This window comes from Egretta garzetta, unplaced genomic scaffold, assembly GCF_000687185.1.
Source record: "Egretta garzetta isolate BGI_Z169 unplaced genomic scaffold, ASM68718v1 scaffold993, whole genome shotgun sequence".
Classification (NCBI taxonomy): domain Eukaryota; kingdom Metazoa; phylum Chordata; class Aves; order Pelecaniformes; family Ardeidae; genus Egretta; species Egretta garzetta.
The window spans coordinates 39694-54948 of NW_009259051.1; the positions used below are offsets into that span (position 1 = coordinate 39694).

The 15255-nt window shown below is 46.1% G+C and overlaps 1 protein-coding gene across 2 annotated transcripts; it reads left to right on the forward strand.

The window, feature by feature from the left end:
* Positions 1-448: 448 nt before the first annotated feature.
* On the forward strand, positions 449-15076 carry MED1 (mediator complex subunit 1). 2 transcript variants are annotated; one of them, XM_035890675.1, is made up of 18 exons: positions 449-506; positions 1589-1695; positions 2545-2623; positions 3054-3108; positions 3242-3374; positions 4148-4176; positions 4561-4632; positions 4941-5015; positions 5581-5654; positions 6016-6105; positions 6848-6959; positions 7283-7407; positions 7613-7731; positions 8374-8575; positions 8784-8879; positions 8987-9092; positions 9918-10058; positions 10236-15076. In XM_035890675.1, the coding sequence occupies exons 2-18, from the start codon at positions 1609-1611 to the stop codon at positions 13165-13167; spliced, it is 4527 nt and encodes a 1508-aa protein (XP_035746568.1). In that variant the 5' UTR covers positions 449-506; positions 1589-1608; the 3' UTR covers positions 13168-15076. The 2 variants fall into 2 exon arrangements, with proteins under 2 accessions (XP_035746568.1, XP_009633415.1); XM_009635120.2 differs by having other exon boundaries at positions 9918-15076.
* Positions 15077-15255: the final 179 nt, after the last annotated feature.

Below are 15255 nucleotides of genomic sequence, written 5' to 3' on the forward strand. Positions count from 1 at the left end.
CACCGTGCAGGGCCGTCTGCGGCGCCGAGACTCGCTCCCCCGCCCGGGCCTCTGGGTCTCCGTGCCGGCTGCGGGGTGGTTCCATTTTTGAAGAAAATAAAGGCGAATATTCTGGGGAGGCTCTAACTTTGCCCGGGATCTGGTAGAACCCTCCCGTCCCTGGGCTTAACGGCGTCTTATCCATGCACAGAACCACCCGGCGGGGGAGTGCGGGGCAGAGGGAGCCCGGCTCCTTTTTGGGGGTGAACCAGAGGCCCTGGGCACAAACTGAAAGGCTCCACCTCAGCATCAGGAAACACTTTTTCACTCTGAGGGTGCCCGAGTGCTGGCACAGGGTGCTCAGAGAGGCGGTGGCGTCCCCATCCTTGGGGAGATTCAGAAACTCTCCGGGTGTGGCCCCGGATGCCTGCTGTAGGTGGCCCTGCTTGGGCAGGGGGCTTGGACCTGGTGACTTCCAGAGGTCCCTTCCAACCCCAACCATTCTGTGATTCTGCCCTAGCTGAGAGGTATGAAGTGTTGAGCAAACGTTTCTTTCTTTCTTGTGCTTGGAGTTGATAGGGTCAGCGCTAGGCCTGCGAACAGTCCATGCAGCAAGAATGAAAACAAACCCTTGAAATTCTGCGGGTGAGGGTTTACGGGGTTGTGTGCTGCAGCAGTTAAAGTGTCATAGATGTCTGTTTGCCGTGGACCCGCTAGTGCCAGTGACAAGGTTTGTTTTGGCAGTGCTGCCCGCTGGGATTTTTTGACAAATGCAACTGTAGAAAAAGCTGCCTTTTAGCAAAAAAAAAAAAAGGACAAAATTATTTTGAAACCTGCGTTGTCTTTGTGTGTGTGTCCGACTAGATAACAAGGAAAAAGTGAACCATTTCATCTTGGAAACTTTTTAGCTAAATTGTCCAACGCTTGTTTTTTTGCTTCGTCACTGATCCTGTGTCCCTCCTTTTCTCTCATCAGGGAGATATTATTCATAACAGTGGAACTTTCTAAAACATACAGAAATGAGCTTGTAAAACCTCAGGTAGTAGATGGGAATTTGTAGGGTATGAGAGGTGTTTTGTACAGGCTGAGTAGGTTTCAGGTTGGTGGAGATCCGTGACCCCTCCAGTCTTCCGCTGCTTCATTATCTCACAGTGTACAGAGCCGTGCCCTGGCTCCCAAACAGCACCGAGGAGACGCCAGCCCTCAGGTTTCAAGCTAGCCTGAGGAAGGAGTGCGTCTGATCAGAGAATTTGTGGCAACTGGCAATCGGACCGATTTGGTTGAGGTTTTTGGCGATGGAAGGGTCCGTGAAGATCTTTACTGTTCTCTCTTCCAACTTCTTGTACAGTCCGTGCAGAACAGGAGCTGGGCTTTTCCTAACAGGCCCGTAGGCATTTTATGGTCCTTTAGGTTTTGATAGCTTGTGACGTATTCTTAAGATTTACTTAACCTTAAGGTCTAGGTCACAGAATCAGCACTAAATAAGTTTTTTGAAATCATGTTTAGCTTCAAGGTGGAAAATATTTTCATTACAACTGCCAAACTCTTTTATTTGTTAAACTGCAAATACTGTCTCATTCCCTTTTCTGAATATTCCCCTGTCTTACAGAAACGGAGAAGCTGAATAAGATGAGTACCCTCTTAGAAAGGCTCCACGCAAAGTACAACCAAAACAGACCTTGGACAGAAACGATGAAGTTAGTCCGTCAAGTCATGGTGAGAATTGTCGGGATCTGAGCGGGAGGGCTTCTGACGTTTCTTTAGTAATAATTTTGTTGTTGGTTTGTTAGATCTCTTCAAAGCCCTTTCCATTTTGTTCAAGCCTTGACTTCCTCCTGGGCCAGCATGGTTGAGGCGTGCCAGTTCTCACACCCCGCAGTGTGCAGGGGAGGGAGTGATGTCTGTCCCCTTTCTGTCTGATGGGCTTTTGCCTTCCCTAATTACAGCCTCCCCCCTCTACAGCCTAATTGACATGGGGCAGCAGTCAGTGCAGTGCCAGGAAAAAGGGTCAAACTTGTGCTTTCAGGCAGTGCTGGGAAGCCCAAACCAGTCTGCCGCTTGGTCTTTCAGGGTGTTGTGTTTTGTATAAAGCAATTTGCTCCCACGTTCAGTAATATTCAAAACTCGGTGTTGGCTTCGTCAAACATGGATTTGAAATACTGGTCTCTGGGTGGGGGGAAGGAGGAGCGGGAGGCGAGGGAGAGCTACATCAAAGGCTTCTGCATATATTGTGGTGTTAAAAGTTTGCCTGTCTCATTATTTTTCTGTTGTCTTTTATATAACCCTTAGCTTATACCGATTAAAAAGTTGCTACAGTCTGTTCTTCCCCATGAGCGAGTTGCTTAAAAGAAAATAAATCAATTCCAGCCCTGCCTTTGTTACCTGCTTCCAGAAATGGATACTGTTCTCCTACAGCAATCAAAATGAGGATGTAATTTTGGAATGAAATCTAATCTGCTTTTAATTACCTAAATAAACCTCACTTGACTGATCAAAAGTTGCAATAATTCCCTCTTGCTGAGTGATACACAAAAAGGACGTTTTTCTTCTTTTTTTCTGACTAAGGAAAAGCGAGTTGTGATGAACTCTGGGGGGCACCAACATCTGGTGAGCTGTTTGGAGACTTTGCAGAAGGCGTTAAAAGGTTGGTACATTCTGTGCGTGCACTTTACAAAGTGCTTAACGGTGATACGCTGTGGAAGTCCAAATCGTAAAGCCAGCAAGGCTTGTTGCTAACGCGTTTCGCTGCGTTCCAAGTGCATGTCTGTTCACGTTTGCATAAGCTCACTTACCTCGTGCCAGTCAGTACCAGTCGAGATTGCCCGTGTTAGTTTTCTTGTAAAAGCCCCTACTTGAATTCCGCCTGCGGAAGAAAATCCCTTCTCTCTTTGCAGTTCTGAGAACATTTGGTTTTCTCTATGCAAATTGTTCCACCTGTATTTTGAGTACAGATAGTAGATATAGTTGCACATGTGAAGGTGTGAGCAGATGCGGGAGGGAGTAGCTAGTTGAGATTGGGTTTAATGCTGATTCCTGGGGTTCACTAAGCCTTGTTTTTTCTTCTCTCCATCTAGTATCTTCTCTGCCGGCCATGACAGATCGCTTAGAGTCTATCGCTAGGCAAAATGGGTAGGTCTTCTCCTTTATTTTAAGGCCTGAGCTTTTCCTGTTTATCTGTACACATTGTAATCTCGCTGCTGGTTTGATTGGGGTTTTTCTGTGTGCATCTCATGGCGATTTTTTGTTCTGTTTTGTATGTAAGCCTTGGATCTCACCTTAGTGCAAACGGCACTGAATGTTACATCACTTCAGACATGTTCTATGTGGAGGTCCAGTTAGATCCAACAGGGCTGCTGTGTGATGTCAAGGTGGCTCACCATGGAGAAAACCCTGTGGTATGTATTCCCGACAAAGAGGAGGGTAATACCTTTGTGGTTTCGGAGCTGCCGTTTTGGCTGCCTTTTGTTTGAGCAGAGGAAATGGATTAGATTTAATGTTCTGCTAGACCTAGCGTTACACCTTTGCTGCTTCTTCTAATGGAAGGTAAAAGCCTCCATGGAGTAGTCTGTTCTTGGGGGCTAACCTGACTGATGTAATGCACGTGTGTGCGGACCGTCGTACCGATGGGCTCTCTTTTTCTCTGGGGGATTCTATAGCTGGCAACGTTATTTGAGGAAGTTATTGCTGTGTTTCTGAGAATTTTAATTCTGGGGGAAGGATAGGGAAGTTAATCTTATAAAACCTAGATCTGTGAATGGAAAATGCTAAAACGCGGAATGCTGAAGGAAAGTGGCTTTCCTTCCCTTCTGCACATGTATGAGAGTTTGAGCTTGCTGTTTACATTGGCTTAGCCACTCTTCTGAAAACAGACCATTTTTAATATCTCTATACAAGAGCATAGGTTTTCAACTTAAGGCTTTGCAGTTTTAAAAGTTTATTTCAAATCAGTCATTTAAGAGGAAATAGGATTGCTTGAATTTTTCCCAGAGGGGGTTGATGAGCAGAACGAGAACCAGAGCAATGTGCAGTTGTGAGCTTTGTGTTGCTTCTCATGAAAAGCCAATGCTCAGAAATTTTACTGTCCTAATATTTTACCGTTGCTGCGCTGCACAAAGACTGAAATTGCTGCATTTGACATTGATATTGTTGTATGTTCTTTCCTTTTCAGAGTTGTCCAGAACTGGTGCAACATCTGAGGTGAGCAACGAGAGTCGTTTGTAGCGTTTTCTGACAGGCTTCTCTTTGCAGTATTGACCTGATGCTATTTTATGTCTGGAACTGCAAAATGTTTCATAACTGTTCCTTCCCCGCAAAGTCTCTCTGCTTCTCCAGGGGATTTTCTGGCTTTTGTTCAGATACTTCTGATTCTGACTGCTGTGCGTGGTACCTTGGAAGCCACAGCACAATATTGATCAGAATCATTAAAGCTGGATCATTTAAAATACACATTTTGTAGCTTTCATGTAGCAAAAGTCTTTTCTTAAGTGACTTAGTGTCTGTATTAATAGAACTTTTTAAAGCAAAACCTTATCTGCTTCGAGTTTGAATACATGTTACTTTTCCTCCCCCTCTTCCTTTCAGAGAGAAAAATTTTGATGAATTTTCTAAGCATCTAAGGGGGCTTGTGAACCTGTATAAGTTGCCAGGAGACAAGTAAGTCAATTATATTTATTTATAACCACATACATAAAATCAAACAAATCTACAAGCTTTTAGTTTTGTGCTTAAATTTTCATTTTGTGTGATCCTACTGACTTCATCACTGTGGCCTGCATGTGGACACAATGCGTAGGGAGGATTTAAAGTGAAGTGGGAATGCAGAATGAGAAATTATACTTTGTGAATGCTCGATCTGATGGCAAGAACTGCAGCTTGTCAGCCAGCAGTTCTGCAAGTTGGATTTTATTACACAGTTCCTTTCAATTTTTCTTACATTGTTTTGTTTTGGGTTTTTTTTCCAGCAAACTTAAAACTAAAATGTACTTGGCTCTGCAGTCCTTAGAGTTGGATCTCTCAAAAATGGCAGGGATGTATTGGTAAGGACATCTATATGGCTTGTTGGTTTTTGTTGTCCGTTTGTTTTTTCTTAATAACGCTGCATCATGTTGGCTGATTCTGATCATGCCAAGTACTGCAGACCCAGGAAGTGCCCCATCAGCGCCTGTATGGTCCGACGATGTTGCTAAGAAGGACAATGCTGAGGCTGTAGAAGGCCTGTGGTAGTGGGGGATGATATGTACATAGGGAAAAAATGCTCAGAGCTTTCTGAGCAATTCCTTTTTAACTGCGGAATTCAATTGCAAGACATTCTAAAAGGAAAAAAAAAAAAGTTTATAACTAGATGGGTTAGGAGTCATGTGTTTCACAGTAAAAAATTGAGAAACACTTGACCATTTCACTGCTGTAGATTCGGTGAATGAACCATCCAAGAGTAAAGTAGCTTTTGTTTTGCCTATAACAGTGTGAAGTGTAAGATCGCTACCTCTGTGTGACCGAGAAGTGTGTATATTGAGCTAGAATCTTAGACTGCCATCAGCACATGAATTTTCGCTTCAGGTATGACTCTGGCTCGTTACAGACATGTGATTGCCTCTCTTGCAGGCAAGCCACCAATGCAAATCCCCTCGACAAGATTCTTCATGGCAGTGTTGGCTATCTCACCCCCCGGAGTGGAGGTATCTTTGATTAACACTTAAACCAGAAAAGAATAAAAATTAATTAGTTCAGGGTCCCCTCTGTGGACATTAGTTTCACATTAACCGATGGCAGTAATGGAAAATGCTAATCAAACTAAAAGAGGGACGGGGTGGTTGAGTATTTGTAAGTCCCACATGATCCTGAAAGCCAGCTTTTCTTTACAAAGCCACACGCGGTGATTTTGCGGCAGATGGCCATCTCTGTGTCTTTAACAGCAGCGAACAGCTCTGCACAGCGTGTGCTACCTTACAGTGCAAATATTGTGTGGTTACCGGGGATAATAACGATCGGGTTAACTTGTGTCGTCAGGATGCCTGTTGAAAAGCTCCTTTCCCACAGGTCTCCTGATGAATCTCAAGTATTATGTCTCGCCCTATGATTTATTTGAAGATGGCACTGGAGCCCCTGTTATTTTGCATGAGAACAACGGTAAGGTCAGCTTTAGAAGCTAGTGTGGGCTACTACTGCTTGAAGGAGAGAAGAAAGCAGAATTCCAACAGTCTGGGTCCCCTCTGCGGTCAGCCCATAATACAGGAAAATCAGAGGTTGACTTACAGGGGACACGGGTTTAATAAGCCCGTGTGTAAATGCTGGCTCAGTTGAACATCATATTGAACCTTGTGGCTATTCTGGAGTTTGACCTGGACTGCTACTAAGGGTGATGGGCTGACAGTCTGCAGACAGAGATTTTTTCCTTAGGGAGAATTTCATCGTTAACATGGGATTTATTTTATTATGGGAATACTTGTTTCTGTGCCGTCTTACTGGAAGATTATTTTTTATACATCTACATGGACATCTGTCTAAAATGACAAAACCAAGCACCAATTAAAATTGAGGCTGGTCTCGGGAAAGGAGGGGGTGAAATTGTCCAAAATCATTATTTGTTTTGCCTTGTAAAGAGCACGCTACAAACTTGCAAATGTATTTGGAATCTATTTTAAGAGTTATGCAACTGGTTTACCTTGCAAGAGAAAACTAGAGCATTATGTAGCCTAACTAGTTTGGCTGTAGTCCATTTAGTGATAAAGGTGAATGCTGAAAACTCTGCCTTGTGGAGGAAGTAAGACATTTCCACCGTAGTGATACTTAATTCATAAAGCTTGCATTGTTGGCTTTGGTTTTTCTTCAGCTTACGTTGCTAGTTTTTTTTTCTTGCCTCCTTTTGCAGTTCCTCGGTCTTTGGGTATGAACGTGTCGGTAACGGTTGAGGGAACCATGGCTATGTACAAACTTCCAATTGCACCACTGATTATGGGCTCTCATCCAGTTGACAGCAAAGGGTAAGCAAAGGACGCGGCTGCCAGGCCTTTCTCAGCCACCTTGTTTAGATGCAAATTCAACATTCAGTCCTCTGTTGAAATCAGAGTGGGGAGATGACTGCATGATGTCGCAGCTTTATATAAAGCACTTGCATGTTGTCTTTAAGCCAAGAAATACATATTTCAGGCACAGGACGTGTTTTTGAGGAGTGTCTGAATTTTTAAGAAGGTAGAAAGATCTGCTCGTATTCGAGCAAACAGTAAACTGGATGTCTGGTGCTGATAGCAGAAGGCAGAGTCATGCCCTGCATCTAATAAGATCTTGTGTTAACCCACTGTTTCAGAACTCCCTCTTTCTCGTCGATCACCAGTGCCAACAGTGTGGACTTACCAGCTTGTTTCTTCCTGAAATTCCCACGTCCCATTCCAGTGTCTAGAGCTTTCATTCAGAAACTTCAGGCCTGCACAGGTGGGTTGCAGATCTGTCAGACAGACACTCCCTAGGTTTTTATTAATAAAAACTGCTGTTAATTTTTAATGTGTGCCAGAAAATTTGCTCAAGGTTTTCTGCTCTGTTTTCAGTAAAACCTGGATCGCTTTCCAGGTTATGCCTTGTCTGGGCTGCTCTCTCTGGCTCCTGGGTGCTATCATTCTGTGCCGTCTTGTTCCCTCAGGTATTCCGTTGTTCGACACACCACCAACGTTTGTACCCTTGTATGAGTTGATCACACAGTTTGAATTATCCAAGGAGGCTGATCCTCTACCTTTAAATCACAATATGCGCTTCTACGCAGTAAGTGTGTTGTTACAACCGGGGCCTTGTGCTCATAGATGAGCAGGTTGGGGTTTTTCATCTGTTTCGGATATCTTTCAAGTAGGATAAAGGAAATGGGTACAGCATTTATTCATAGGCAGAAACTATGCTAGCCAAGCATTAGAATTCGGATACAGACGTGAGCACAGTAATTAGGAAAATTAGGTAATGAAAAATCCATTGCTGTTGAAGTGCAGCTGCAGGAATAACAGCAGAGATGTGGGACTGAGCCTTCCCAGGTTCTGTCCCTTCCTCTCATTCAGACTGTAATGTGCGGCTGAATGAATCGCGTCACTTCGGGAGAAATCCTCGTTCTTAAATTTGTCAGTGACGGATCTCCTGTTAACTTCAGAGGATTTCTCTTTTCCTCAGAAGGGATGCTGTACCCTACGAAACTGTTTTAGTGGGGACAGTGAATACTGCTCAGCAGTACTACTTCTGAGGAGCTGAAATCGTGGTTTGCTTGTTCAGACTGGAGGGAAAGCGTCTTCACTGTTTGTCATTTGAGACAGAAAGGTGGCTTGGTGTCACTTGGATCTGGGGCCTGCTCTTCCCTCCCCAGATGTCTGTTACTGCCTTGTACCCAGCAGTAGTTGGAGTAAAGCAGAAATTGTTTGTCAGGCTCTTCCAGGACAGCAGCACTGTTACTTTCTGAACAAAGATGCTCCTCTCCCAGATGGAAGAAGCCTTCAAGGAACTCTGATTAGTAAAATCGCCTTCCAGCACCCTGGGCGGGTTCCTCTCATCCTCAATTTGATCAGACATCAGGTGGCGTACAACACACTGATTGGCAGCTGTGTCAAGCGAACAGTGTTAAAAGAAGGTGGGTACCGCATCAAGTGGAATATAATGTGTGGATAATAAGAAACCCTGGGATATTTTCCCAGGTGTAGGAATAAGAGATGAGGCCTATGCTGCTTTGTGGTTTTTTGGTTTGGTTTTTTTTTTTCTTCTTCTGTATGGGGGTATTGAGCTGGTGCCTGTGGTTCATCTCCTGTGGTCCCTCACTTAACAGTTCCCATGTCTTTCAGATTCTCCTGGGATCCTGCAGTTTGAAGTTTGTCCTCTCTCTGACTCCTGCTTTAGTGTATCCTTTCAGCATCCCGTGAATGACTCCTTGGTGTGTGGTAAGTGGACTCAGTAAAAGGATGAGTGTGTTTACGGGAAGGATGGTGGGGTTTTCTTCCACTGTAACCAGGATTTTGATCTCTTCCAAATGCCTTCTCTCTTTTAGTGGTAATGGATGTGCAGGACTCTACTCACGTGAACTGTAAGCTGTACAAAGGGTTGTCTGATGCTCTTATCTGTACAGATGATTTCATTGCCAAAGTTGTTCAGAGGTAAGCTGGATTTTGTGTCCCACCGTACGCTCCAAATCAATGGACTCTTTGCCTAGCTCATATTTATCCTAGCGTTTTGGGAGCCGTTCTGTCTGTGGGTGAGTTTTGGTGGTGGTTGTTTGGAAGAGAGGAAAGCTTGGAACCCTATCGAAAATTCCATTCCAGATGCTGAACCATAGCTACTTATTTTCGGGTGCATGTCAGGTGCCTGCCTATTTATGCCTTCTCCTGTAGTTGCTTTTTAACTCTTGTAAAACATGGGAGAGCTCCCCTGCAGTTTGTCATTTACACAGGCCTTTTATCAAGGTTTCTCCACCCCAGCCACCAGTCAGAACAGAGCAGAATGTTGCCAGTGCAGGACACAGACCTCTTCAGTGAGAACAGTGATTTTTTTTCTTTCAGAACATTATGAGTAGAATGTGGCATTAGCATTGATTTTTGCAGGGTTCCAGGAAATCAGGTTTGCCAAGCTGGGACAAAGGTGTTTTCTGGCAGAATCAAAGTTCCGACCCAGATTGCATCCTGTGCTTTAACTACAAGATCATGATCTGTCAGCTGTTAGTTACTAGAGTTAATTGATGGATTAATTCTCCCTTTGTGTTGCAAGGCAATGCATAAAGGCACGGTTGTCTGGTGGCTAGATAAGCGTGATGGGATAAGTGTAAATACAAGGACAACAGCAGGGCATTTACAGTGCCTGGGCCTGTTGCTCGCTTGTGCCGAAGAGCCTTGCTGTTTCCTTTCTGTCTGATGAAGCTGTTAAAAACATCTTCAGTGCACATTGCTGCAAACCGCCTGCTAATCCTTTTGTCTTGTGTCTTGCAGATGTATGTCCATTCCTGTCACCATGAGAGCAATTCGTAGAAAAGCAGAAACAATTCAAGCAGACACACCAGCCTTGTCCCTCATTGCAGAGACAGTCGAAGATATGGTGAAGAAAAACCTTCCCCCAGCCAGCAGCCCAGGGTATGGCATGACCACAGGCAGCAACCCAATGAGTGGTACCACTACCCCAACAAACACTTTTCCTGGGGGGCCCATCACTACTTTGTTTAACATGAGCATAAGCATGAAAGAGAGGCATGACTCGGTGGGCCATGGGGAGGACTTCAGCAAAGTGTCTCAGAACCCTATTCTCACTAGTTTGTTGCAGATCACAGGGAATGTGGGGTCTACCATTGGCTCAAGTCCGACCCCTCCCCATCACACACCACCACCAGTATCCTCACCAGCCAGCAACACCAAGAACCACCCCATGCTCATGAACCTTCTTAAAGAGAATGCCCCTCAGGATTTCTCCACTCTATATGGGAGCAGTCCTCTTGAAAGGCAGAATTCTTCCTCTGGCTCCCCCAGAATGGAAATGGGCCCTGGGGGGAATAAGCAAAAGAAAAAAAAATCCCGCATGCCGGCCGACAAGCCCAAGCATCAGACTGAGGATGATTTTCAGAGGGAGCTCTTTTCAATGGATGTTGACTCCCAGAATCCCATTTTTGATGTCAACATGACTGCGGATACCCTGGACACCCCTCATATCACTCCAGCCCCCAGCCAGTGCAGCACTCCTCCTACTACATACCCACAGCCGATACCTCACTCGCAGCCCAGTATTCAGAGAATGGTTCGACTTTCTAGTTCGGACAGCATTGGAGCCGATGTTACTGATATCCTTTCGGATATAGCAGAGGAGGCTTCCAAGCTACCCGCCACTAATGAGGACTGTCCACCCATTGGTACTCCAGTCCGAGACTCTTCTAGTTCAGGACATTCACAAAGTGCCCTCTTTGACCCAGACGTTTTTCAGACAAACAATAGTGAGAACCCGTACACGGACCCGGCAGACCTGATAGCAGACGCTGCTGTGAGCCCCAACAGCGATTCTTCAAACCATTTTTTTCCAGATGGAGTAGATTTCAATCCTGACTTGCTGAACAGCCAGAGTCAAAGTGGCTTCGGGGAGGAGTACTTTGACGAGAGTAGTCAGAGTGGAGACACTGATGACTTCAAGGGCTATGCATCCCAGGCTCTAACTACTTTGGGGGTGCAGGTCTTGGGGGCTGATGGGGGGGAAAGCAAATTTAAGGGGGGCAATCAGTCCGATACGGTAGATTTTAGTATTATTGCAGCTGCAAGCAAAGCTCTGGGGTCCTCTGACATCATGGAGCATCACAGTGGAGGTCAGAGCCCTTTACTGAATACAGGGGATTTGGGAAAAGAAAAGTCTCAGAAACGGGTAAAGGAAGGCAATGGTTCTGGAAGTAACATGGCAGGTCCCGGGGTAGACGGGAAGCCAGGGAAGCGCAGCCGGACGCCCTCCAGTGATGGTAAAAGTAAAGAGAAGCTTCCGAAGCGGAAAAAGCAGGAGACAGATGGGAAATCTCCATCTCACAGTTCATCAAACAGGCCTTTCACGCCACCAGCAAGCACAGGTGGGTCCAAATCTCCTGGGAGTTCAGGCAGATCTCAGACTCCTCCCGGTGTAGCTACTCCTCCTATTCCAAAAATAACCATTCAGATCCCAAAAGGAACAGTGACTGTTGGCAAACCGTCTTCACATGGCCAGTATACGAGTAGTGGCTCTGTCACCTCCTCCAGCAGCAAAAGCCATCATAGCCATTCTTCCTCCTCCTCCTCTTCTTCCTCCTCTTCAACCTCAGGCAAAATGAAAAGCAGCAAATCAGAAGGATCTTCTGGCTCAAAGATGAGCAGCAGCCTCTACTCGAGCCAGGGTGGCTCAAGTTCAGGTCAATCCAAAAGCTCAGCTCAGTCGGTGGGAAAGCCCGGATCCTCCCCCATCACCAAACATGGCCTCAGCAGCGGTTCTGGAAGCACCAAGATGAAACCTCAAGGAAAGCCATCGTCACTTATGAACCCTTCCATGAGTAAACCAAACATCTCTCCATCTCATTCTAGACCCTCGGGAGGTTCCGACAAGCTTGCTTCTCCCATGAAACCTGTCCCAGGTACTCCCCCATCATCTAAAGCAAAGTCGCCTATCAGTTCAGGTTCCGGAGGCTCCCATATGTCTGGGACCGGATCAAGCTCAAGTATGAAATCGTCTTCAGGAATGGGATCCTCTGGGTCTATGTCGCAGAAACCGCCTCCTTCATCGAATTCTTCGACGGCATCTTCATCTTCCTTTTCATCCAGTGGGTCTTCCATGTCTTCATCTCAAAACCAGCATGGAAGTTCCAAAGGCAAGTCTCCAAGCAGAAACAAGAAGCCATCTCTGACTGCAGTCATAGACAAACTTAAACACGGGGTTGTCACTAGCGGGCCTGGTGGAGATGACCCGATGGATGGACAAATGGGGCCAAGTTCCAATTCCTCAAGCCATACTATGTCCTCCAAACACAATATGTCTGGAGGCGAGTTCCAGGGCAAACGTGAGAAGAGTGACAAAGAGAAGTCTAAAGTCTCTGTTTCTGGAGGATCTGTTGACTCTTCCAAGAAGACTTCAGATTCCAAAAACGTTGGAAGCACTGGAGTGGCCAAAATTATCATCAGTAAACACGATGGTGGTTCCCCTAGCATTAAAGCCAAAGTAACTTTGCAGAAGCCCGGGGAAGGAGGTGGGGATAGCCTACGGCCTCAGATGGCTTCTTCCAAAAGCTACGGGTCCCCTCTAATCAGTGGATCTACTCCAAAACACGAGCGCTGCTCTCCCAGCCACAGTAAGTCACCAGCATACACTCCCCAAAACATAGACAGTGAGAGTGAGTCGGGCTCTTCCATAGCGGAGAAATCCTATCAGAACAGCCCCAGCTCTGACGATGGCATTAGGCCTTTACCTGAATATAGCTCGGAAAAACACAAGAAGCACAAAAAAGAGAAGAAAAAAGTGAAAGACAAAGACCGGGACAGAGATCGGGATCGAGATAAAGACAGGGACAAGAAGAAATCGCACAGCATGAAGCCGGAGAGCTGGTCCAAGTCCCCGATTTCAGCTGAGCAGTCTCTCTCCATGACCAGCAGTGCTATCCTTTCGGCCGAGCGGCCATCCCGGGCTAGCCCTGAGTTTTTAATCGGGGAAGAAGATGATGATCTCATGGATGTTGCTTTAATTGGCAATTAATTTTCTTAGCGTCTTTAAAAGATGAGCTTGTACGCAGGACCTGCGGGTGCTAGAGATGGAAAGGAAGGGAGGACTCATTGCAAAGCTGCCACGCTGATTTTTACAGGGTGTGTTCGGCGAGGAAAAAAAAACCTAAAAGGAAAAAAGTATTTCCAAGGATCTCCAAAGCCTGAAGAGAAAGTGTGAGTGCCAGCAGCTCGTTCGGCAAGCCGGGTTCCCGACTGTGGCCTTCATCCTGCGGACACTTACACTTAATTTATAAGTATTACCCCATTCGAGTTAATGGATGTGAAGCCGAGTGTGTGCGGGGAAGCATGGGAGCAGCCCCCAAACTAGTGCAAACAGAAACCTTGGCTATTCTGGGAGAGCCTGAGTTCCTCCGCCCTTGTTCCCATTCAGAATGAAGTTGCTTTTGGTTTTAGGAAGTTTTAAACTAATTATTTTAGGGTATGTTTTAGGGTTGGGTTTTATTCTTTTTAAAAAGGGTGGTTGGAAGAGTTAAAAAAAACAAAAACATTTTTTAATTTATTTTTGTGGCGTTTCTTCATTCAGTGCCTGGTTCAGTGCGGTGCTGAGGAACTTCCTCTGACACGAGCTGCTCTGCAGAACCGGGCGCTCTGTTCCGATGGATATCGGGATTTTATTCCAGGTCACGGTGATGAAGGATTGCTGTCTTACGTTTGACTTCCCTTTCGTTTTAGCTATTTATTTCTCTCCGCCCCTGAATGCCTCGCGCTGCTCCTTTGCACGCGACCTCTTGTTTCAATTGTACGAGGCCGAGCCCAAAGGGACTTGGGAATTGGGGTAACGCCCGTGGATTTGGGCAGCTCTGCCCACGCGTGGCCACTGTGGCTTCGGTGACGGTGGTGGAATTCTGGCGTGCATTGGAGCAAATCCGAATGGAGAAGGGACTCGACCGTCTCCAGCTGTAAGCCTGACGCACAGAGCTTCCCCCGAGGCCCCCGATGCTGCCTTCGTAAAGCGACGGACTGTTAAGCCGCCCGCATCCCGGTCCCGCGAACACTTTAGAGCCGGGCTTAATTTATCCACTACGAATACTTCCATTAACGGCGACAGCACAGCTGGCGTGCGTGCGCGCGCGGGTGGAAAACGGCCTCGTTTCTGCAATCTGGTTCTGTGGCTGCAGCCCCTGGGGCTTTCCTTTTGCTTTTTGCTGCCTTTTTTTAAAATTTTTCTTCCTTCTTTTAACTGGCAGCGCACTTCTCAAATCGTCATTCTGGGGCTGGGGATTTAACGGGGGGCCGTTTGCTGGACTCGTTAACCGGAGTCACGTTTCACCAGGGGTAAAACACAGTAGAAGTGGGAAGGAAATACCGCGCAGCTTTGTAATGAACACAAAAACGCGTTCTAAAGGAACGAGCCGCACGCGTTTCCTTCCCCGCTCGCCCAAGACCAAAGTCCCAACATCCTAAATTTCTCCTGCGGAAGATGGGCATCACCCTCGCCTGCAGGAACAGAGGGAACAAAGCCTCCTCCCGGCCTCCCCGACACCAGTTTTAACGCTTTTCGCCCCATTTTGGTGCCCTGTCCCCATCCCTGTCGTGTGATATAAATCGGGGGGGGGGGGGGAGATTGGAGCTGGGCACCGGCCGCTCGACGTTTCTGTCGCCGTGATGATAGTTGAGTTACGTGACTACGCAAGGCGTTTTGACCTGTAAAATGCTCGGTCTCTTGACAAAATGTTTTTATTTTTAAAATATTTTTGCTTCTGCTCGACAATTCTTTTACATCTTTCAGTATTGGAAAGATAAAAAGGTGTAAAGAAAATAAAAGCCAAACCTTTTAATCTCAGGTGGGGAAGTGCACATGGAGATTAAAAGAAAATGGTTCTTTCCGAAATGGTGGTGATGTAAATACCTGTCTGGAAATTTGCTTTTTTTGGTAAATAACCCCCCCTCCTTTTGCATTCTTTTTGGACATAGAGCGAACTTTAAACTTTTTTGGAAATACTGCAAAAAAAACCCCCAACCCCGCGATTATTTACATGCAAATAAATCTCTTTGGTACAAAGTGGTCTCGCTTCTCTGGAAGAAGGGGGGGGGGCGGCGGGCGCGCCCGGCCCCCCGT